This window comes from Crinia signifera, chromosome 3 (assembly GCF_055691185.1).
Source record: "Crinia signifera chromosome 3, ASM5569118v1, whole genome shotgun sequence".
NCBI lineage: Eukaryota > Metazoa > Chordata > Amphibia > Anura > Myobatrachidae > Crinia > Crinia signifera.
The window spans coordinates 157,337,677-157,358,530 of NC_139219.1; the positions used below are offsets into that span (position 1 = coordinate 157,337,677).

Sequence of the window (20,854 nt, forward strand, 5' to 3'; positions counted from 1 at the left end):
TCCCCAGGTGCAGCCTCCAGACTCTTCAGTAATGAAGATGAGTGTTCGGGTTGATAGACCACACCCCTACCAAGAGCAGTGCTTTTGCTAGTAATGTCTTCTATTAAACTTATTGCCCATTTAAATTTCAGACACTATCAACAACCCAACACTTCATAAATAAGACCCTTAGTTTGCTGGAGGACTTTTGTGATTAAAAGTAAAGTATAGAATGTGCATGATTATTGTAAAATGCTGCTTTGTATTTTTTATCAGTCACCAAATATAATAATGTGCGCAGAAAATCAATTATTTAATCCTATGGCAAGGATAGCAAAGCAGTGGGAGGCTCAAATATTTGAGAAATGTAACACGCCAGATATTAATTAGGATACTAGGTGTAGACATTCTTGTACAGAAAGCAGATTTTTCTGAATACTAAATTATAACTACATGTTGCAGAGGATGAGGTAACAGCTTAGAGGGGGAGCACTGATGGACTACTAATATAAATTCTATTTACTGTGCATTTAAGGAGGCATTTAGATATTGGGGATAATAATATTTGACATGCATTTTAAGAAGCTTGAGCCACAATAAAAAAGCATTTAGTACGGAATATTGTCATTAGGTCGACACTGTTAGGTCGACATGGGTCTAAGTCAACATGGGTCTAGGTCGACAGATCATTAGGTCGACATTGTCAAGGTCAACAGTCAAAAGTTCGACATGGGTTTTCTCACTGTTTTTTTTTAGCCGACATGTGCCGACAGGCAGTATTTCATGCCCAGGTGGAACTGTTTTGCTGCAGATCCGGGGAGCTATTTTGATTCATTACCTGCTGACTATCCTGACCACCAGGTCCCTCAACATTTGGAAAAACCATTGGCTTATTCCCTGTTCAGTGGATACAAACTGCCACGAGGTTGACGGTCAGACTTCCAGCTATTGACCACTCCCTCGAATGGTACACAGGATCACAACTGCCGAATCACTTGGACTCCAATTAAACAGTTGGGACTATCATAGTGTGGACAGTGCAGGATTGATTGGAAACCCAATTTAGGAACATCCCCCCACGTGAGATCTGGCCATTTAGCCAACATATTGGCACAATTTGTTTTTATGTGTTGTGTGTAAATTGTAATTTTTTTTACATGTATTGATTTAAGCCTTCATGCACAAAAGTGCATTTTAAGTGTTCAATGAGCATTAATTTTTAAATTAAAAATTATCAAATTTTAAGTGGTATTTTCACTCATCATTAAATAAGAGCGCTGCTATTTTTCTTGTACACAAACCTTGTTCTTCACCGTGGGGACTGACCATCCCCACCTCAGCAGCCGCTACATTAAGTATAGCACCTCTGTTTCAAGCGCTCTAGAAGGGCAACACTTAGTGCTGACCCTTCATTTGTTTCTTCCAGTATTTCATGCCCTACTATCCACTAAAGCATGGTGGGAGAATAAAATAGTGTGTCGAGCGCAGCAAGGCACCGTGCCCGAAGCATAGCGAGCGAAGCCGTGCACTGGAAAATGTGTCCATGTCGACTGTGTCGACATTTGGGTAAAAAAAAGGGGAAAAACCCCATATCGAGCGTTTGACTGTCGACCTAATGCTTGTGTCGACCTATTGACCTGTCAACCTAGAACCATGTCGACCTTTCCCTATGTCGACCTAATGACTGTCGACCAACTTGCTGCAGACCAAATGATCCCAACCCATTTAGCATAGTGTACTGTAACCAGAAGCATCACATTTCAGACCATTGCCTAAATTGTTTGATGACTATCTGTACACTTTATTAAAGTGTTCCAATGAAAACATAGACTGTTAAGGATAGATATTATACTGTACATGTTTCTTTATATTTTAAAAGCTGAATTACATTTTTCTCTTTAATTAGGTACATGGAAGAAATCATAGAGAGCACATTGTCCCTGTTATCAATAACTCAAGATTCAAATTCACAAATGCTAATGGATCCAGTATTTTACTTGTCATTGATTGATACCAAGGCTTTGTGGTTCAAAAAGTGGATGGTAACAAACATTTTTTTTATTATTAATGCTACTGTTATCAGTGTTGTCATTGTTAAGATTTTGTGCTATTACCGCTTTAAATTCACCCAATTATTTACTTAAATTAAGGTTAAATTGCAATAGTGGGAACATCAGAGATTTGCGTGTATGTAGATTTTTTTAGCATGGTTAATAGTTTACCTAGAAACTCGATTTATCCCATAAGTGCCTCTGGAATGTGCAACATGCATCTATTACAAGTTCAGAACAAGTCCAGATCTTTGGCTCATTTCTCAGTGTGAAAAAGTCTACAACATCCTGGAAATCAGAGAATTCTTAAGCAGACCTTTAATGCTCTGGGGTAAATTTGCAGTGGCAAGTGGGGAGTTTGACTGAGGCGGTGCACCTGTAAACCATAACGCAGGTGTCCTAAGGCGAGCTCAGGGAGGACAGAAACCTACTGTGGAGCAGAAGGGAAAAGTGAAAAGTGCGGAAGTTGCCCATACAGATGGAGCTACTTTTTGTTCATCTGGTGGACACGCTGCTGCTTTCCATCTCGGCGCGCTGTTGGCCAATATGGGGAAGCGCGAGCAACTCGCATGCTCGTGCTTCCCATTGCCACGAATAGGACACGCAAGCGTCTCACATGCCCACGGGATGAACAAAGGTGGCTCCATCTGTAGCTTCTGGCTGTTGTTTTCTAGGATGCAGTAGATAAATGATAGCTAGAATCTGATTGCTATGAGCAACCTCCCCACTTTTTCACAGAAGCTTTAGTAAATGTACCCCTTTAAAATCCAGTTTTTGCATATAAATGCAAAAATAAGTGCATTTAGGCACCTATACCGTTTATGTTCTAAAACTATTATTATCTTCACAGACCTGTTAGACTTCAGAGGGCTTCACGTCACCAAATAATGGATAAAATCTGAATTTCTGTGAGGGAAGCTACATTAAAGAAGTCATGTTTGATTAAGTGGCAGAAATGACCAAATACAAAACATAGATCATAGGTAGAGCATTTGGGATGTGCAGTATAAAGGACTTGTGGTGTTCAGGGCTTTGTCAGCAATTGTTAATAATGGATCCAATTTTAAGATTTATTGAAGTGGGTATGCATGAGTGAGCAGGAGGCCAGACAGGACTATGCTGCACAGAGAAAGCAGTGTGTGATGACAGAGAGAGATTTAGTAGCATCCTTGTAACAAATTGGAGAATTATGACAACGTTTTTAAAGTAGTGAGAATATTACTGAGAGAGTGGGGAAAAAAGTAGAGGGCAGAGTCAAGAGTGACACCAAAGCAGCAGGCTTAGGATATTGGAAAAATGGTGGTGTTATGGGTGGTTAGAGATGATAGATCTGGGAGGAGGGAAAATAATCTCTGCTTTGGGCATATTGAGCTTTATTTAACATTTAATCCACGTTGAGGTAACAGTGTGATAGTTGATTATACAAGATACATACATCAGGAGGTCCACTGTCTATTTGGGTGTTATCATGGTGGTGATGGATTCTGAGTGGCTGATTCTGAATTGGACACATCCCCATTCTCTTTTCCATCTAGCCATCGCAGCCAGCTTGCTTAATTATGGTAATGTTAGAATCCACCCATGTATACTAAATATCCATGCAACTGCATGTGAAAGCCTTTCCCGCCCCATGTTCTTATATCTATAGCTTTTAGTACCAGGGCTTATATCAACTCCATACCATTTTGCAGTAGATCCTTCGGAAACTCCCTGCGCACACCACCACCAATGAGAACTGAAGTTGGACGACTGTCCCACAAAATGATTCAGTTCTTTGTGATTGCATGGACTTCTGTGTCCGTAAATCTCCTTTAGCACATGCTTTGTCACAGAGCTTCTTTTGCTAATGTGCAGTATACGGAAATTTGCAAAAATTGCCCCATTACCACGTGCATCCAACTCAAAATATAAGCCCTAGAATGATCAAATTGGTTTCCCAAAAGAAGATATATACAGTAACAAAAGGAGAGGGCCGAGAACACCGCTTTGGTTGTACTCTTGAGACACTAAAGGAGCAGCATGATTGTTAGACTGTGAATCAGGAAAAACCTGTGATTAAAAGCCCCAGAACCATTGACCACTTATAAGGGCATGTTTGCACCTGATTGCAGTCCTAGATGGAAATTTGTGATCAAGTTTGAATTATTAATAAATTATATTGTGCTTTGAAGCAAAGAGAAAATATGCATGTTGCTTTTCTAAAACCTTATCTCGTCAATGGCATTTCTCCTCCCCTGCAAGTGTGAATCAGTTAATTGAAAATCATCGATATCGCTTCTGTGGCTGACTCCCCCTCCTAGCAGGACTATAGACGCCACACTTTCTATATTTTAAACATAATATACATACATACATACAGTACATACATACATACATACATACATACATACATATATTTATATTAGAGACTGTGTGTGTGGGGGGAGGGGCACCAATATTTCTTGCCTTCGGGCAACTGGGACGAAGTTACGCCACTGTCTTCTATCATTTAATTTAGTTCAGCAACACATGTTTCAATTCATGTCTCCAAGTCTATGTTCATTCATATTTATATGATTGTAAATGCCACCATAATATAACCATACACCAGTGCACAAACTAACAAATCAGTCTTTATATAAAAACTCTGATCAATCTTACTAGAAATCATACATTCATACATACATTTTAGTATGGTGATTGATCTCGTGGTTAAGCTTACAAGAGGTGGTGACTGTGTGAAAAACACTTTTGCATAGAAAATCCAAATGGCTTTAATTAGAATGGACGCTACAACCTCTAATGGGTTAAATGAAAGCATTCATTTTTAACACTGGGAGCAGATGCCTCTTTTCATAAAAATGTTATGCAACCTGCTTATCACTTCATCTGTTGACAATGGTTTGACTTACTGGTGATTTTCTATTCTATCCCTAAAATATTGTGCCATTTTTCCAACATAGTAAGAGCCACATGGGCACATCAGAAGATTAATAACCAAACCAAGCTTGAAGTACAAGTGAGACCATGTTTAATCTTTCTGCTGTATTTTTCCTATGTGGAATGTGCAAACTCTGCTAGGCATACAATGATACGGAATAATGTGCCATTTTTTATGTTATAGCCATTCTGAGTCTTTTTCCTCGGTAAAAGATTCATGGGGCCTTATTCTAGTTCACTCTTTCTGACAAAATCCTTCTTAGATGGACAAAACCATGTGCACTGCAGGTAGGGCAGATGTAACTTGTGCAGAGAGAATTAGATTTGGGTGGGGTTTTACTTCAAAGTGCAGTAGCGCACGCAGGGGGGGTTTCTGAGTACACAGAAACCCCCCTAGGAGTCTAATGGTCCTAGTCTGAAAGCTGAGTGTCCCCTCTTTCCATGGGTACAAGAATTTTAAAAATCGGCCATTGGGAACTGGAGATATCTGACTTCAAAGCAGTGGTCCCCATCCAAGCCTGTTAATTGCTCTTCCCAGTCAGATATTTCAGGTTCTGTCTGACTTAGAGTTTTTCTGAGGGTATATTCAAAAATTTGGGACTCTCTCCCTTTGATTTACACTAGTCGCTTGTCTCTACTGTGCCTACAACCAGAGATATCAGCCTTCCAGCAGCTGGTTAATGCTCCAGCTCCACACACCTGGTATGTAGTTTTATATACTCGTTGGCTGATTGCTCTGCCTCCTAAAATTTGATCCCCTAGTCCCCAATACCATTTGGTAGGTGGGATTCTGTAGTTTTTAATTCCATTAAAATCTAAGAAATCTAGTTCCAGGAACTGGAGATATCTGCAGTCAAGCAAGCTGTCCTCCCACCAGAAAATTATGAATAATAAGCCCACTCCACTATACACCCCTCCTCTGCATATTAAACATCCTCTACCACCCTGGAAGTTATGTATCAGGACCCCTTCATTCAGCCCAATGCCTCCTTCTACCACCCCGTCCCCCACCATCTGTGCAGTAAAGGGGTAAATAGTGGAAATTACTGATCCAGGCCCTACATGCTGGATATACATATACATATATGTGTGTGTGTATTATTATTATTATTATTTATATACATTTGGTCTATCTATAATACTTTATATGACCCGGCATATACTGGGTCACCTAAGTGTCCATCTCCGTGCTTTGCACCGTCCCTCTGGAAACCCCCTTCTGAAAATCCTGCGTTTTCCCCTGAAGTGAGATCTATTATGCAGTGTAAAAATAAAGGGTACTTGTTTCCTAGCACGGCGCCCATCTCGTTGATTGTATGGCTTAAGTTTAAGGCACTTAAGGCATACAATCAATGCGATGGACCCGATTTTGTGTCAATCACCAGCTAATTTGCAGGTGGAAGACAAAATCGGGTTGATCGCGTCCATCGCGGCCCCTAATAAGGGGCCGCGATGCGACCAACGTGATAAACGCAATTTTCCCGTAGGGAACAATGTAAAATTATTTTTAAAGTGAAAATCAGGTTGATCGCGTCGGTCGCGGGCCATTATAATGGCCCGCGATGCGATCAACCCGATTTTACATAGGTGACAAAGGTGGCCCATTTCACATTGAATATGGTAAAAAAGTATGTTTAATGCCCCCCCCCCCCATTGTTAATGCCACCCCACTGTTGACGCCAACCCGAAGTGTGGTGAGCGCAGCGAGCCCCGCGGGGGGGGCGGTACGCGTCCTCCGACCTTTTCATACCCCTACTATCCACGTCGGCGTAGCGAGCCCGAAGTGTGGCGAGGGAACGCGGATACCTGTGAAGCCCGCGATAGGACGCGGATACCTGTGAAGCCCGCGAGGGGACGCGGATACCTGTGAAGCCCTCGAGGGGACGCGGATACCTGTGAAGCCCTCGAGGGGACGCGGATACCTGTGAAGCCCGCGAGGGGACACGGATACCTGTGAAGCCCGCGAGGGGACGCGGATACCTGTGAAGCCCGCGAGGGGACGCGGATACCTGTGAAGGTATCCGTGGGGCTCACTACGCTCGCCACGCTTCGGGCTCGGTGGCTCGCTGCGCTCGCCACACTTTATAAAATCAACTCCACGCCGACGTGGGTAGAAGGGGTATGAAAAGGTCAGAGGATGCGGGGGGGTTTGGTACCATGGGTCTCAGGGACCATTTTACATTGATTCCAATGTAAAAATCGGATCGATAGCATCGCATGCGATTTGGTTGGCATGCAATGCGATCGACCCGATTTTTCCGACCCGATGGATACAATCAAAATCGGTGGCGCCGTGCTAAGAAACAAGTACCAAATAAAGCAGCCAGTATTTACCCTGCACAGAAACAAAATAACTCACCCAAATCTAATTCTCTCTGCACATTTTACAGCTGCCCCCCTGCAGTGCATATGGTTATGTCCATCTAAGAAGGATTTTTCAGAAAGAGTGAACTAGAATAAGGCCCATGGTGTCATAGTGGGCATAATTAACTCCTTCAGTGGTGGGGGGTTTTAGGGAGCGCTCCCCACTGGGCACGTTTTTTCTGGGGAGCACTCCGTAAAAAAAACCCATACCACTGTATCCCCGGCATAGGCGAATCTAGAAATATGGTAATGGGTGGTCCCAGATCAAAATTCGAAAAGGGGCGTGGCCTCATAGAAAGGAGGCATGCCATCACAAAAATGGGCATGGTATTACACATTAGACCACACACTGTAATGCCCATTACACATTTTAGAAAACTCTGTAATTCCCATTATAAATAAAGCCACACGCCATAATGCCAATTACTAATAAGGCCACACACCATAATGCATATTACATACTATATAACAAACTGTAATGCCTATTACATACTATATAACACACTGTGATTCCCATTACATACTGTATAACACACCATAATGCCCATTACATATTTGACACATAAGTGCCGCTTACCTACATGCTCATTGCTAGGGGGTTCTTGCTTGATGCCAGGGGCTTCATGCTCGATGCCAGGGGGAGGGAATTGCTAATTGCCAAAGGTGAAGGAATTGCACGTTGCCAAGGGGGAGTGACACTGACACTGGGCGCACACAATTTAAAGAAATGACATCCGGGCAGAAAGAGCTGTGCGCTGCCCGGCTGTATAGTCACTGTCTAAGCAAAGCAGAAGCTCCGTCGATATCTTCATTGCTCCCGCTGGACCGCAAGCCAGGAGCTTGCACCCGGCAGCCAATCAGGAGCAGCATTGGTGGCCGCTCCTGATTGGCTGCCGGACCCCGAGCTCCTATTGGCTCGTGGTCCAGGGAGAGCATTGAAGATATAGACGGAGCTGCTGCTTTGCTTAGATTATTTGCAATTAATTTTGGTGGGGGGCCACTTAATACTCCCAGCAAATATTCGAGGGCCGCACACACATATCTATACAATACATATAATATATATATATATCTGTTACACACACGTGTGTGTGTGTATATGTGTGTATATATATATATATATATATATATATGTATGTATGTGTGTGTGTGTGTGTGTGTATCTATCTATAGATAGATACACACACACAGTGTTACACATGTGTATATGTGTGTGTGTATATATATATATATAAACACAGGGGGCCCAGCACTCGCTACAACAAACTAACTCACTGTAGTGAGTGCTGGGCCCCCTGTGTTTGTATTTACTAGTGTGTGGTCACAGGCCACCGCACGTATATTTCTTCAGATATGCGTAAATGGTAATGAACTCCCTCAAAGGGGCGGACTTCAAAAATCAAAAGCAATTTAACAGCGCTTATACCAGCTTGTTTTCAGTTTCTGGTCTGAATGAGAAGTTCTGCAATGATCTGTCTGCCGCGACAGACAGATCATTGCAGAACTTCTCATTCAGACCAGAAACTGAATTTTCTGTTCTGCCTTCTACGTGCGTTTTATTTACCATCGGATTATTAGATATTGTGGATCTTAATCACTGGACCGGGCCAAACACTGATTTCACCGGGTTGATAACCCCTTACTATGGGATGGTTCCATTTATATTAATTTGAAAACTGCCTACTATCTAAAGACTCATAAAAATTGTGGACTCTCCGTGGTTACGTTGACCCTATAAAGAGACAATCCGGGTAATCATCCTTTTGAAGTGAAAGCTATCACGGCCACCCGACCACAAAAGAAACTATACGTCAGTATGTTTATTGAAATAATCTTTTAGATATCTGAAATATACCCCTGTGAGGGAGGTCATTACAACCAACGTAATTTTGGAGCAAAACAAGCTGGTATAAGCGCTGTTAAATTGCTTTTGATTTTTGAAGTCCGCCCCTTTGAGGGAGTTCATTACCATTTACGCATATCTGAAGAAATATACGCTGGCATAAGCGTTTTAATATCACAATGTACTAAACCCCTGATGAAGTCTTTTTCAAGACGAAACGCGTCGGGTTACTTTCATTTCCGAAAAGGATACCATTTCCAGATGTGACTGAAAAAATCATTCAATAAAAAGCACACTGGTTTTATTAATATTTGTACTGTTTTGCATTTTGACAAACTATTGGTGGAATCTTCATTTGGTGGTTGAAAGCGCTCTCTATACCTCTATTCCTTCCATATATATATATATATATATATATATATATATATATATATATATATATATATATATATATATATATATATATATATATATATATATATATATATATATACTTAAAATAATAGGGGCTGGCAGCTCCTTACTTTTACTATTCTTATTTTTCACAGGGCCATGGAACCTGGGTGAGGGGGAGCCTGGAAAGGTAGCTAGTGGTGCTGCTGCCTGCCTGAGGGGCAGATTTATTAAGCTTGGAGAAGAGATAAACTGGAGATAAAGCGGAGAAAAGGTAAAAGGAGATAAAGCACCAGCCAATCAACTCCCAACTGCCTTTTTCAAACTCAGCTGATTGGCTGGTGCTTTATCTCCTTTTACCTTTTCTCCGCTTTATCTCTTCTCCAAGCTTAATAAATCTGCCCCTCAGTCACTTACACGGACACCAGAACCCATCTGTGCGTGAGGCAGCATTACTGGGAGTGTGGGAGTGTGGTCATGCTGCAACCACCTCCCTGCAATTGGTTGGTGAGGCCACCGGGCCCCCTACCACACTCCCAGGCCAGTAATGCTATGTGCAGTCGGGCATCAGCGGCGGCTCTGTAGGTAAATGACAAGCGGCTCAGTTAGTCGGCTGCTTATCATTGCGCTATGTACCTGTAAGTGCGGCGGTGACTATACAGCCGGGCAGCGCACAGCTCTTGCTGCCCGGCTGTCATTTCTTGAAAATGTGTTCGCGGCGGTCTAATGGGTGGTCCGGTGCACCCCCGGACCACCCCTTAGTTTCGCCCGGGTCCGGGCAGCACCGCTGAAGAGTCTATCAGCCGCTACCCGGCCCTGCCCCTGGCAAACTGGCTGTGTGCGGCATGACGTTACAAGGTCATGCTGCCCACAGCAGGGGGGGAAGGAGGTAGGGCCGAGCAGCTGCTGAAGCTGAGTTCGGCGCTGATCTCAGCGCTCTGCCCGGAGGAAGGGAGCACAGACAGTGGCACTCCCAAGAATTTTCCGGTTTTGCCAGTCTGTGCACTGGAGCAAAACCTGGAAAATTATCGTGGGTGCCATTGAAGGGGTTAAAAGTTGCCTTACAATAGGACCATTCGAAAAGGAGATCAACTGTTGTCTTTTTATGATTCTTGCATCTGGCCCCATCATTTTTCAGTTATTTTCTACTGATACTGTATATAGTATGCCTTGTTATTATTTATTATTAGTATTATTATTATTAATAATAAAAAAAACATAAAAGGGCCATGTCTTTCTTTTTCGATAATGCCCTATATTTTTTTTTTTTATTCAGTGTACTGTACAGTACTTTCTCTTGTTTGATCAGATAGTAGTAGGCCAGGGGGTTAGAATACTGGTTGTATATCAATGTCTATGAGAGACTTACAGCAGACTCTGATTTCAGACTCAGTATTCTATTCATGTCCCAGACACCTAGAACTGGACTGCAAATGAAGAATAAAAAGATCAATTCTATATTACAGCTTCAATTGCAATAGTACTCTTTCAGTAAAATACAAATATTTATATTTATCAATATATCTATTATAATGTGGAAATAATTTCAATAATATGATAGCATGTGATTTGCCCATAATTAACTCCTTTTTGGATGTCTTTTATCCTGTTACTGGTGTTTTATCTCATAATGTATTTTCTGCATTCCTTCTAGCATGCCTATTATAGCAGGACTGTGGTATTAAGACTTCTTGAGAAGAAATATAAATCTTTGGTAAGTCATTTTACAATATTTGGAGAAATACTTAATCACAATATTACAGGGTTCCATGAGAAGCCCTGAGAGGAGACTTTCAGCAGCCGTTAAGGGGGGGGGGGGGGCAGGGCTTGAGCGTGAGACCATTAAGCCCAGCCCCCAGGATGTAAAATAGCCTAATTCACAGATCTCCGTAGAGGGGGCGGGGCTAAAATGACGCGATTGTAACATTTTTAGCTCTGCCCCCTCCTCTGAGACCCGAGGATTACGGCATTTAAAGTTCGCAATCGGGGGGCGCAGTGGGGTCCCCCTGAATGCGGGAGACTCCCGGCTATTCTGGGAGGGTAGGCAACCCTGCAATATTAACACAGAGGCTAATTCAGGCCTTAGCGCACGGCTACAAATTTCCAGAGCGGCCGATTATCAATACACTGTGCATGCTTATGGGCCATAGTATGCATGTACGCATGCGCAAGGCTGTTTGTGGACTGGATAAAACATATAATTGTTTGGGTACTTATGAGTTATCTGGGCGCCCGATTTTTTGATTGTATGCCTTAAGTTAAGGCATACAATCAGATGCGATGCGATGCGATATCGCATCGCATCGCATGCGACCATCGGATGCGATGACCCGATTTTTCCATAGGAATCAATGTTAAAATGGACTGAGTCCATTTTAACATGGAATTCAATGGGAAAAAGGGGTCCTTTTCATACCCCTACTATCCAAGTGGGCATGGAGTTGGATATAAACCTGTGGCGAGCGTAGCGAGCCACCGAGCCCGAAGCGTGGCGAGCGAACGGTATTCTGTGTCCCCTCGCGGGGCTCGCTACGCTCGCCACGCTTCGGGCTCGGTGGCTCGCTACGCTCGCCACAGGTTTATATCCAACTCCATGCCCACTTGGATAGTAGGGGTATGAAAAGGACCCCTTTTTCCCATTGAATTCCATGTTAAAATGGACTCAGTCCATTTTAACATTGATTCCTATGGAAAAATCGGGTCATCGCATCGCATCGCATCCGATGGTCGCATGCGATGCGATGCGATGTGCCCGATCCGACCCGATTTAGAAATCGGGCGCCCAGATAACTCATAAGTACCATTGTTTGTAATATAAAGCTATTCACACAATTGTCAAAGTTTAAGGGAGTTATTCAATCCTGGCCTCTATTTCCAACGGTGGAAATAGCATCCCTCGCCTATTCAATGCTGCCAAAAACAAGTCATATCTGTTTTATCGGAAACAGACACAGATTGTTGAATTTATGCCCGTTCTTCGGCTATCCATGGCCATTTAGCCGATCCGTGGAGTTTCCGACACTTGACAGCTGGAACATTGAATTCTGGCTGTCGAGTTATAGTCAAATGGAATAAAATGGCCTCTGATTCTGACTGTCGGGATGTTCCGACAGTCGGAATCCCGGATTGAATACCCCCTAAATATCTGAAGGTATTTTACTGTTCAGTAAAGTACATTCACATGTTTCTTCGGGCCTTACACTTTCTTACACAAAGTGCTAAACGAAGGTGTAAGGCCTGAGGGGGATGCTCATGCTTTGCTGCTTATGGCACTGGCAACCTCTCCCCCTCATGCTGAGCAAGTGCGTCTGCCAGCGCTGGTAAGAACAGCAGCATTGTGGGAGTTTCCCTTGCTCCAAGGTGTTGCACATGTCTGAAGCTCTGGCAGGATTCAGCAATGCCACTGGCTGCCAGGTCCTGTTCCAGACACCCTGCTAGCCAGATGAGGGGATCATGGGGGCAGTTTAACCACCCTTAGTTACAACCCTGCTAACACCCACAGACAGAATAATTTTTACCTTCAAACAAGAAAAAAGGACTGCAATTACTGAAACAATTCTCTCCTACAGTGAGAAACGTTATTGTTGTGAAAAGAAAGAAATGAATTGAATTAACTAAAGTTGTTAGCTCTATAAAAGTGTTTCTGCAAGCGGTCTTAGGAGGACAATTTTGATCTTTGGAATTGTTGTTTTGTCTTCCAGATTATTGCAGCTATTGAGCAGTGTTTCTATTATTATGAATCATCACAGTCAGGAGTTGATGAAAATAGTAAAACAGCATCCTCCCAGCTACATCCTGGTGTGTATAATGCAGATTTGTTGATGTGTTTACAGTGTATATAGCTATCTTGTACTCTTCTTTGTTTTTCCATAAACTATCTAGGGATATTCATTATTTGTGTTTGGATTAGTTTACAAAGCTTTTCATTTTTTAATCTGTGCCCATACCTTTTGCATAGATTTATTTCATTGTGCAAAGTAGTTTAGTATAGCCTGATCCATATCTGCTGTAAAATATTTTGATATAGATATTCTTGAATTCCATAAAGGGCTTACATAAATTATGTATAATGGTAAGATTTACATTGGTTAAGAAAGTGTAAAGGAAGAAAGAAAACAAGGCACAGCAGCATAACATCTGTGCAGATTGTGAAGAGCCCTTTTCTACTAAGTATATATTTTGTGCAGAATTTAGTACCCAGACTTAAGGGAACAGTCGGTCTCCATATCAGTTTATAAAAAATATATATATTTTAAACAAATTCTATCTCTCCCTCTATTTATAAAATTAATAAATCCAGAAGGGAGGAGGCACTCAGACGCCATATAATAAAGGCAGGCAAAAGTGTATAACAAAAGTATACCCCAAGGGACTGGTGGTGTCCCTGTAACTAGAACTGCCTTAGCCAGCAGCTGCTTAAAACCAGTATACGAAAGGTGGATACACTGCGCTCACCATGTTAGTTGTGTGTCGTCCAGGCGCTGCTTTAGCCTTAAGGGGGTCCCAAGCCCTTTTGGTTCATATATAGTAGTAACGTTGGGGGGGAGCTTAAGCGCTGCCTGTATGTGGTTCCGTGTTTCTTTGATTAGAAAAGGAGGAATAAGTAAGATGATTGTGTGATTGTATGTTTAGAAAAGAAGAGAAGATTCAGTATGCGGAATAATAAGTATCACTTGCCAAGCGGGATGCCGCAGGCAAGCTAGAAACCACATGCAATTAACTCACTAAGACATAAAAGAGTTAGAAGAGGACATAGGCTGTGCATACAGTCTATGAGATTGTAAAGGGGTTCTACCGAATCACCTTAAGCCCAACAGTTTCGCTCCCACTCTGCCTCATTGAAGCAAGACTTTTACCCTAATTTATTAATGATTTTCACTGCAAATCATTAAGGGAGACTGTAGACCCCAGGGAAAAGGGAGCTACGGGAGTGTAAAGGAATCCTTAGAGGACTACATGAACCCCGATCGGGAGTCTCCCTATAGTGACACTGCACTGCACTGAAAATCCCACACAAAGTAAGCCCACATCCGAAACCCAATACCATTTTTGACCTCTTGATTTATAAACCATTAAATTGATACTTATTCCGCATACTGAATCTTCTCTTCTTTTCTAAATATACAATCACACAATCATCTTACTTCTTTCCCCTTTTCTAATCAAAGAAACACCTAATCACATACAGGCAGCGCTTAAGCCCACCCAATGTTACTACTATATTAAAACCAGTATAGTTTGTCCTGGATAATATAGAGCAAAAATAAAAAACAATAGCAGTGCTAAATTGTAAAGATTCAGATAACGACTGACTTTACAAAGAAAATATTTAATAAACAATTCACCAATATCCATAAATCAATAAAAATGCATACTAAATAGAAGAATAAAAAATGTAATTATAAAGCCCTTGATAAAAATAGACTATATGTTCCGTTCCCCAGAGATTCAGTTCATAGAGCCATTTTGGATATTTGAATAAAATTTGGATATTACGGTACTTGTGTACTAGCACGGCGCCCACGATAATTAGTCGCCCGATTTTTTTATTGCATCGCATGCCATACACCCGATGGCATGCGATGCGATTTTGACCCATATACTATATTAAATTGTATAAGCACCCTAATGGGTGCTTTTAAGCACCCTAATGGGTGCTTACAATGCTTAAATGCTCCCCCATGCCACCCCCCAAGTATAAACGTGGACCCGAAGCGTGGCGAGCGCAGCGGTACGCGTCCTACGACCTTTTCATACCCCTACTATCCACGTCGGCGTGGAGTTGATTTTATAAAGTTGGCCAGCGCAGCGAGCCACCGAGCCCGAAGCGCGGCGAGGGGACGCTGATACCTGTGAAGCCCGCGAGGGGAGCCGGATACCTGTGAAGGTATCCGCGGCCCCTCGCGGGGCTCGCTGCACTCGCCACGCTTCGGGCTCGGTGGCTCGCTGCGCTCGCCACACTTTATAAAACCAACTCCACGCCGACGTGGATAGTGGGGGTATGAAAAGGTCGGAGGACGCGTACCGCCGCCCCTCGCGGGCTCGCTACGCTCGCCAAGCTTCGGGTTCACGTTTATACTTGGGGGGTGGCGTGGGGGTGCATTTAAGCATTGTAAGCACCCATTAGGGTGCTTATACAATTTAGAATCGCATCGCATTGTATGGCATTGTATGCCGTATACAATGCCATACAATTTTAAAATTGTATGACATTGTAGAACATTGGCTGATATTGCATCGCATGCGATATGGTCTGCGATGCGATGGGCGCCGTGCTAGTACACAAGTACCGATATTACTGCCTACCATGCGAGTGTGTGTATATGGCAATGCTCCTGTGCCTCTTGTGCTGTGATGTAGAAACTGGTCAATGGTTGGAACCCAGTCCACCATAGAGGTTCTGTTTGAGCGGGTCTTTAAGGTGGAGGAAACTATAAATGTTCAAGATGTCGGTGTCCAAAAAGAGACATTCCACTGGTGCATGTGGCAACTGGGACTAGTTTGGGTGGGTCTGGGGCTGGATGGTGCAATTTGACACATTTCACTGTGTCAAACGGCTTTATCAAATCTCAGCTTTATCAGAGGAGGTGGTACACACCCATCCTCAGGGCACAAAACACAAAGAGGCATGTGTGAGTATTGTGCCCTGAGGCAATTGCAAAAGCAATTGGGTGTAATACACATTTACCTGTCTGATTGCCTCCTTCCTACTGGAATTGTATACACATGAATGGGATGGTTTCGGTGGCACTGATTACTTGAGCTGAGTGCGGACAAAACCTGTATATATATCAAGGAGGATCTCGCTTCTAAGCAAACAGTTAAAAGCAAAAACCTAAATACGTATGGAAGATATTCCAAGCCAGACTGATACTTTTTAGGGACTTTAGAAGACATTATTAGTAGTGAATCTTGGAAGCATAAAGATACACCTAGAATGTTTGTTGTTTTTTCTATTTTTTTTTTCTTTTTTTTAAATTGTTTAATGAAATGTAGAAAATATATTTCAAAATGGATTCAAATATTTTATTGAAAATAATATATCAGTAGGGCGTGGATTACACCCTACCCAGTCTACCTAGGCCACCATTTTAACAGTACCTCTTACCTACACGTGGCAATAATCAACAGCGGCAACGATATCTCCCCAACACTGTAGTGGTACTAAATCTCTACTGGCAGATAGATTCACCAGTGTCACTATATACAGGTTATGCTAATATGATGTTCCCAATATCTATGATTTGCTATGCAAAATGTAATATTTCTTGTTGCGAGATGTATGCTTAGAAAGACAAACTCTCGAAGTTCATATTCCCTGCTGCCAGTTTTACTTTGACTCCACTAGCATCTGTTAGGAGCCAGCCGAGCTAAATGACGACTAGAAGAGAGCATAAGGCATTATGTGTTCTTTTCTTTTCATACAAACAAGTCTGTCATGAGCGTACAACTGCGTCAGACAGTTCTGACTTCACAACAGGATGGGGACCCTCCTCATTACTATAACAATTTTTGGGACCACCATAATGACTGGTTGCCACAATGGTGGGTTGGCCATGTAGTTATAGTGTGCATACATACGTCTGATGCACAAGGATTGAGGCACCCACCTCTACTTCTGATCAGGAGGGGACACAGAAACATAGCAGGCATATTTTTATGTAGCAATTAGACACTGCTATAAGTGAAACAAGTACTGTTTGGACATTTAGGGGTACATTTACTAACCTGGGAGTTCTATTTAAGATGGGATACTGCTATGGCCTACTAATCAGATTCTATCTATTATCTTGTAGAAGGTGCATAATAAATGTGAAGTATAATCTGATTGGTTGGTATGGGCAACATACTATCTTCAATAGAACTCCCATTTTAGTAAATTAACTCTCTTAGAAAGATATGATTGGTAGGTGTGATATATATCATTTCTACTTGTTATCCTTTGCTATATCCAGTACCGGCCCTAGCCTAAATGATGCCCTAGGCAAGAATTTTGCTGGTGCCCCCTGGCACCGCCACTAGTTCCGCCTCTGACCCTGCTCCATCAACCCTCATCATAGCAGTCATCATTGTGGTGCTCCTACACGCAATATTTTAAATAGAAACAGTGTACACATTCGGTGCGCAGCCCAAACCGGGGTGTGTTCCTGCTGGGAAGGGGCATGGCCACACAATAGTACCCCCAATTCAAATTCTGCCACACAGTAGTGCAACTTTATTCACATTATATCATGCGATGGTGTCCCTTATTCACGTTACATCACACAGTAGTACCGATTTTCCTTATATACATTACTCCTCACATTATTCACATAATGCCCTTAGAAAGAAATCCTGAGAAAATATTGTATTTTAAGCACCTCCATGGCCACACTGCAACCCAGCACAAAGCAGTGTGTGCTTGGCAGAAGAGAAGAGCTGCAGCTGGGCCCTTCCATCAGACTTTGGCCTGGGTAATTTGTACCCCCTACCCCTTTCTCTCGGCACCCCTGATAATACCACATAGTAATGCCCCTTACACATGACACACATTATTAATGTCATTATAAACATAATGCCCCTTACACATATGCCAACCTTTATTAATGCCCTTCATACACATAATGACAACATAATGCCCCTTACACATACTGTATGTTGCACATTATTAATACCCTTATACACATGACACACATAATGCCCCTTACACATATGTTGCACATTATTAATACCCTTATACACATGACACACATAATGCCTGTTACACATGTCACACATTATTAATGGATTTATACATGACACACATAATGCCCCTTACACATGCCCCTTACTATGCCGAACACTATTGCACAACCAACCCACCTGCAGACAGCACTCGCACAGCCACTAACACTGTGACCTCTGCCTCGGCTTGGATACAGATGTTTCCTCATACATCTTGCCTCAATAGGCCAATGAGCTCCTCGCCAGTTCTGCTAACTTTGGGTGCCTTTTTTGCTGAAAATTTGTCTTATTTGCATTGTTATGTGACCAGGACACATAAGGAGCTTCTGATGATTAAAATGATATGCGACATGCCTATATTCTGTGTGCGACTGTGGCTGTACCTGCATACAGAATGCTATGTTACAGTGATTTCCATGAATACACTATTTGATATGCAGATACAGCCTCACTTACACACAGGATATAGGCATGCTGCATATCATTTTAGCAGAAGCTGCTGGTGCCCCTAGGCATTCCAAATGCCCTAGGCATTTGCCTAGTTTGCCTATGCCCAGGGCCGCCTCTGGCTATATCCATAAAATAAACTTATTGCAGCACATTATTAATTTTCAGAAATTTCCCTAAGCATATTTTTGTTAGTTTAACAGCAGAAGCAAAAGGCATCTAAGATTAATACAAAGTAGATAAACAGAAAAATAAATCAGCATAATAAAAAAAAAAATTCAGGATTAAAAATATATTTCAACTTTTTTTTTAAATAATTCTATTATGAATTGCAAACAGTATTTGAGGCTCTGACAACCTGTGTTCTAGAGCTCACAGCATTGTATTACAGTACATTATGTATTAATGGGAAAAATTGCTGAAATGTAATTTAAATATGTATTACGGTTTAGTGAAGTAAAACCATAATATTATTTTCCGTTAAAATCTTTCTCAAGTTCTGTTGACTTGTGTGTATATTTGTCCCTTAGAGCAGTAATCATGCTGGCTGGTGAGGAATATTCCTTTCTCTCCTGTTCTCAGACTTGTAATTTTGACCAATACTAAGATCTTATTTGACAGAATAAAAAAATCTATTATTCTCTGTGCTGTTGATGTCAGTCAGAGGAAATGTCACATTTCCATGTGCATTTACAGAACCTTAATTATGTGTCTTTCTCTTGTTTCTCTCCAGGCACTAAACAGAAGACATTCTACTCCAGAAGAGAATTACATTATTTATACTTTGTTCATTCACTTAGTCTTCTTGGAAGACTGCTGATATATAAACATGGTAGAAAACTGTTTCCTGTAAAACTGAAAAACCGAAAAGGTATCTAAACATTGCGCAATGATACAGATATATAATATTTTCTACCATTGCTTTATAGATAACATATAATGTGTTTTGTTTAACATACTATATGCTGCAAATGTTCTCTATTTGCGGAAGGTAGCAGGGTTTTTTGTTTTGGGTGGAACACAAATATATACTGCCACCTACAGCTAAATAAAATAGATAACTTCTCTATTACAGTATATAGTAAACAGCCTGTGGTATTAAGGCAGATATCATAAAAAACAAAACACTATTGTATGGTATGGTATGCAGTTTTTCTTCAGCCCTGCAACCAGATCACATACAGGACAGCATATCAGCCATTTTGAAAAACAAAATCAGGTCACACCTAGGTCATAGAATACAATTGTTTTATACATACAGCTTGCATAAAATATGGGCCCTCATTCTGGTTTACAAGCTCCACTGCGTGTTCTCACAGGGGAGCTATGTTTAGAAACTGAGCATAAGTATGGCCCGTTTGTACGCAGCAGTGTGTTGAGGGGTCGTGGGGTGGTGGTCACGGGCAGTGCCCATGGGAATGCCTAGCGGTTCAAGGGCGTTCCCATGGAAATTCACCAGTGACGCGGGTGCCGGCAGCTGACGTCACCTGATGTCAGCTGCCCACCCTCTTCCCATACAGGGGCGCACCAGAGAAGTGTCTTAGGTCTGCGAGCGCTAGAAAATGATTTCTGCCCCACATGCAGTCTGCAAATGAATGTTTATGCAAAATATCCATTTGCCTGTGTGCAGGGAGATTCGCGGTGCATGCAGCGGGAGGACCTTCATGCGGGCAGAATTTATATGACCTGCAAAGCTGCGAATTTCCACCAGACCTCTGTAGTCTGCTTTTGTGATCATTTGTGATATGCTTTGAAGGTAATGGTATCCACTTTTTTTATCACAGCGGCAATACAGGGGTTAACAAATAAGCAAATATACTCTAAATCAGGGGTCTTCAACCCATGGCCCGAGCTGATCTCAGTGGCCCCATGCACGCCATGTGTGAGGGGCACTGCTGGGGCATTGTGTGTGAGGGGCACTTCTGGGGCATTGTGTGTGAGGGGCACTGCTGGGGCATTGTGTGTGAGGGGCACTGCTGGGGCATTGTGTGTGAGGGGCACTGCTGGGGCATTGTGTGTGTGGGGCACTGCTGGGGCATTGTGTGTGTGGGGCACTGCTGGGGCATTGTGAGGGGCACTGCTGGGGCATTGTGTGTGAGGGGCACTGCTGGGGCATTGTGTGTGAGGGGCACTGCTGGGGCATTGTGTGTGAGGG

General features: G+C 42.4%; 1 protein-coding gene across 2 annotated transcripts in view; it reads left to right on the top strand.

Moving 5' to 3' along the window:
• Positions 1 to 20,854, top strand: part of TBC1D32 (TBC1 domain family member 32) — a 386,630-nt gene that overhangs the window by 57,791 nt on the left and 307,985 nt on the right. For both annotated transcript variants that reach the window (XM_083176796.1, XM_083176797.1), the window contains exons 10-13: positions 1,886 to 2,021; positions 11,204 to 11,263; positions 13,251 to 13,347; positions 19,433 to 19,570. In XM_083176796.1, coding sequence (XP_083032922.1) covers positions 1,886 to 2,021; positions 11,204 to 11,263; positions 13,251 to 13,347; positions 19,433 to 19,570 — 431 coding nt within the window. The remainder of the gene's footprint in view (positions 1 to 1,885; positions 2,022 to 11,203; positions 11,264 to 13,250; positions 13,348 to 19,432; positions 19,571 to 20,854) is intronic.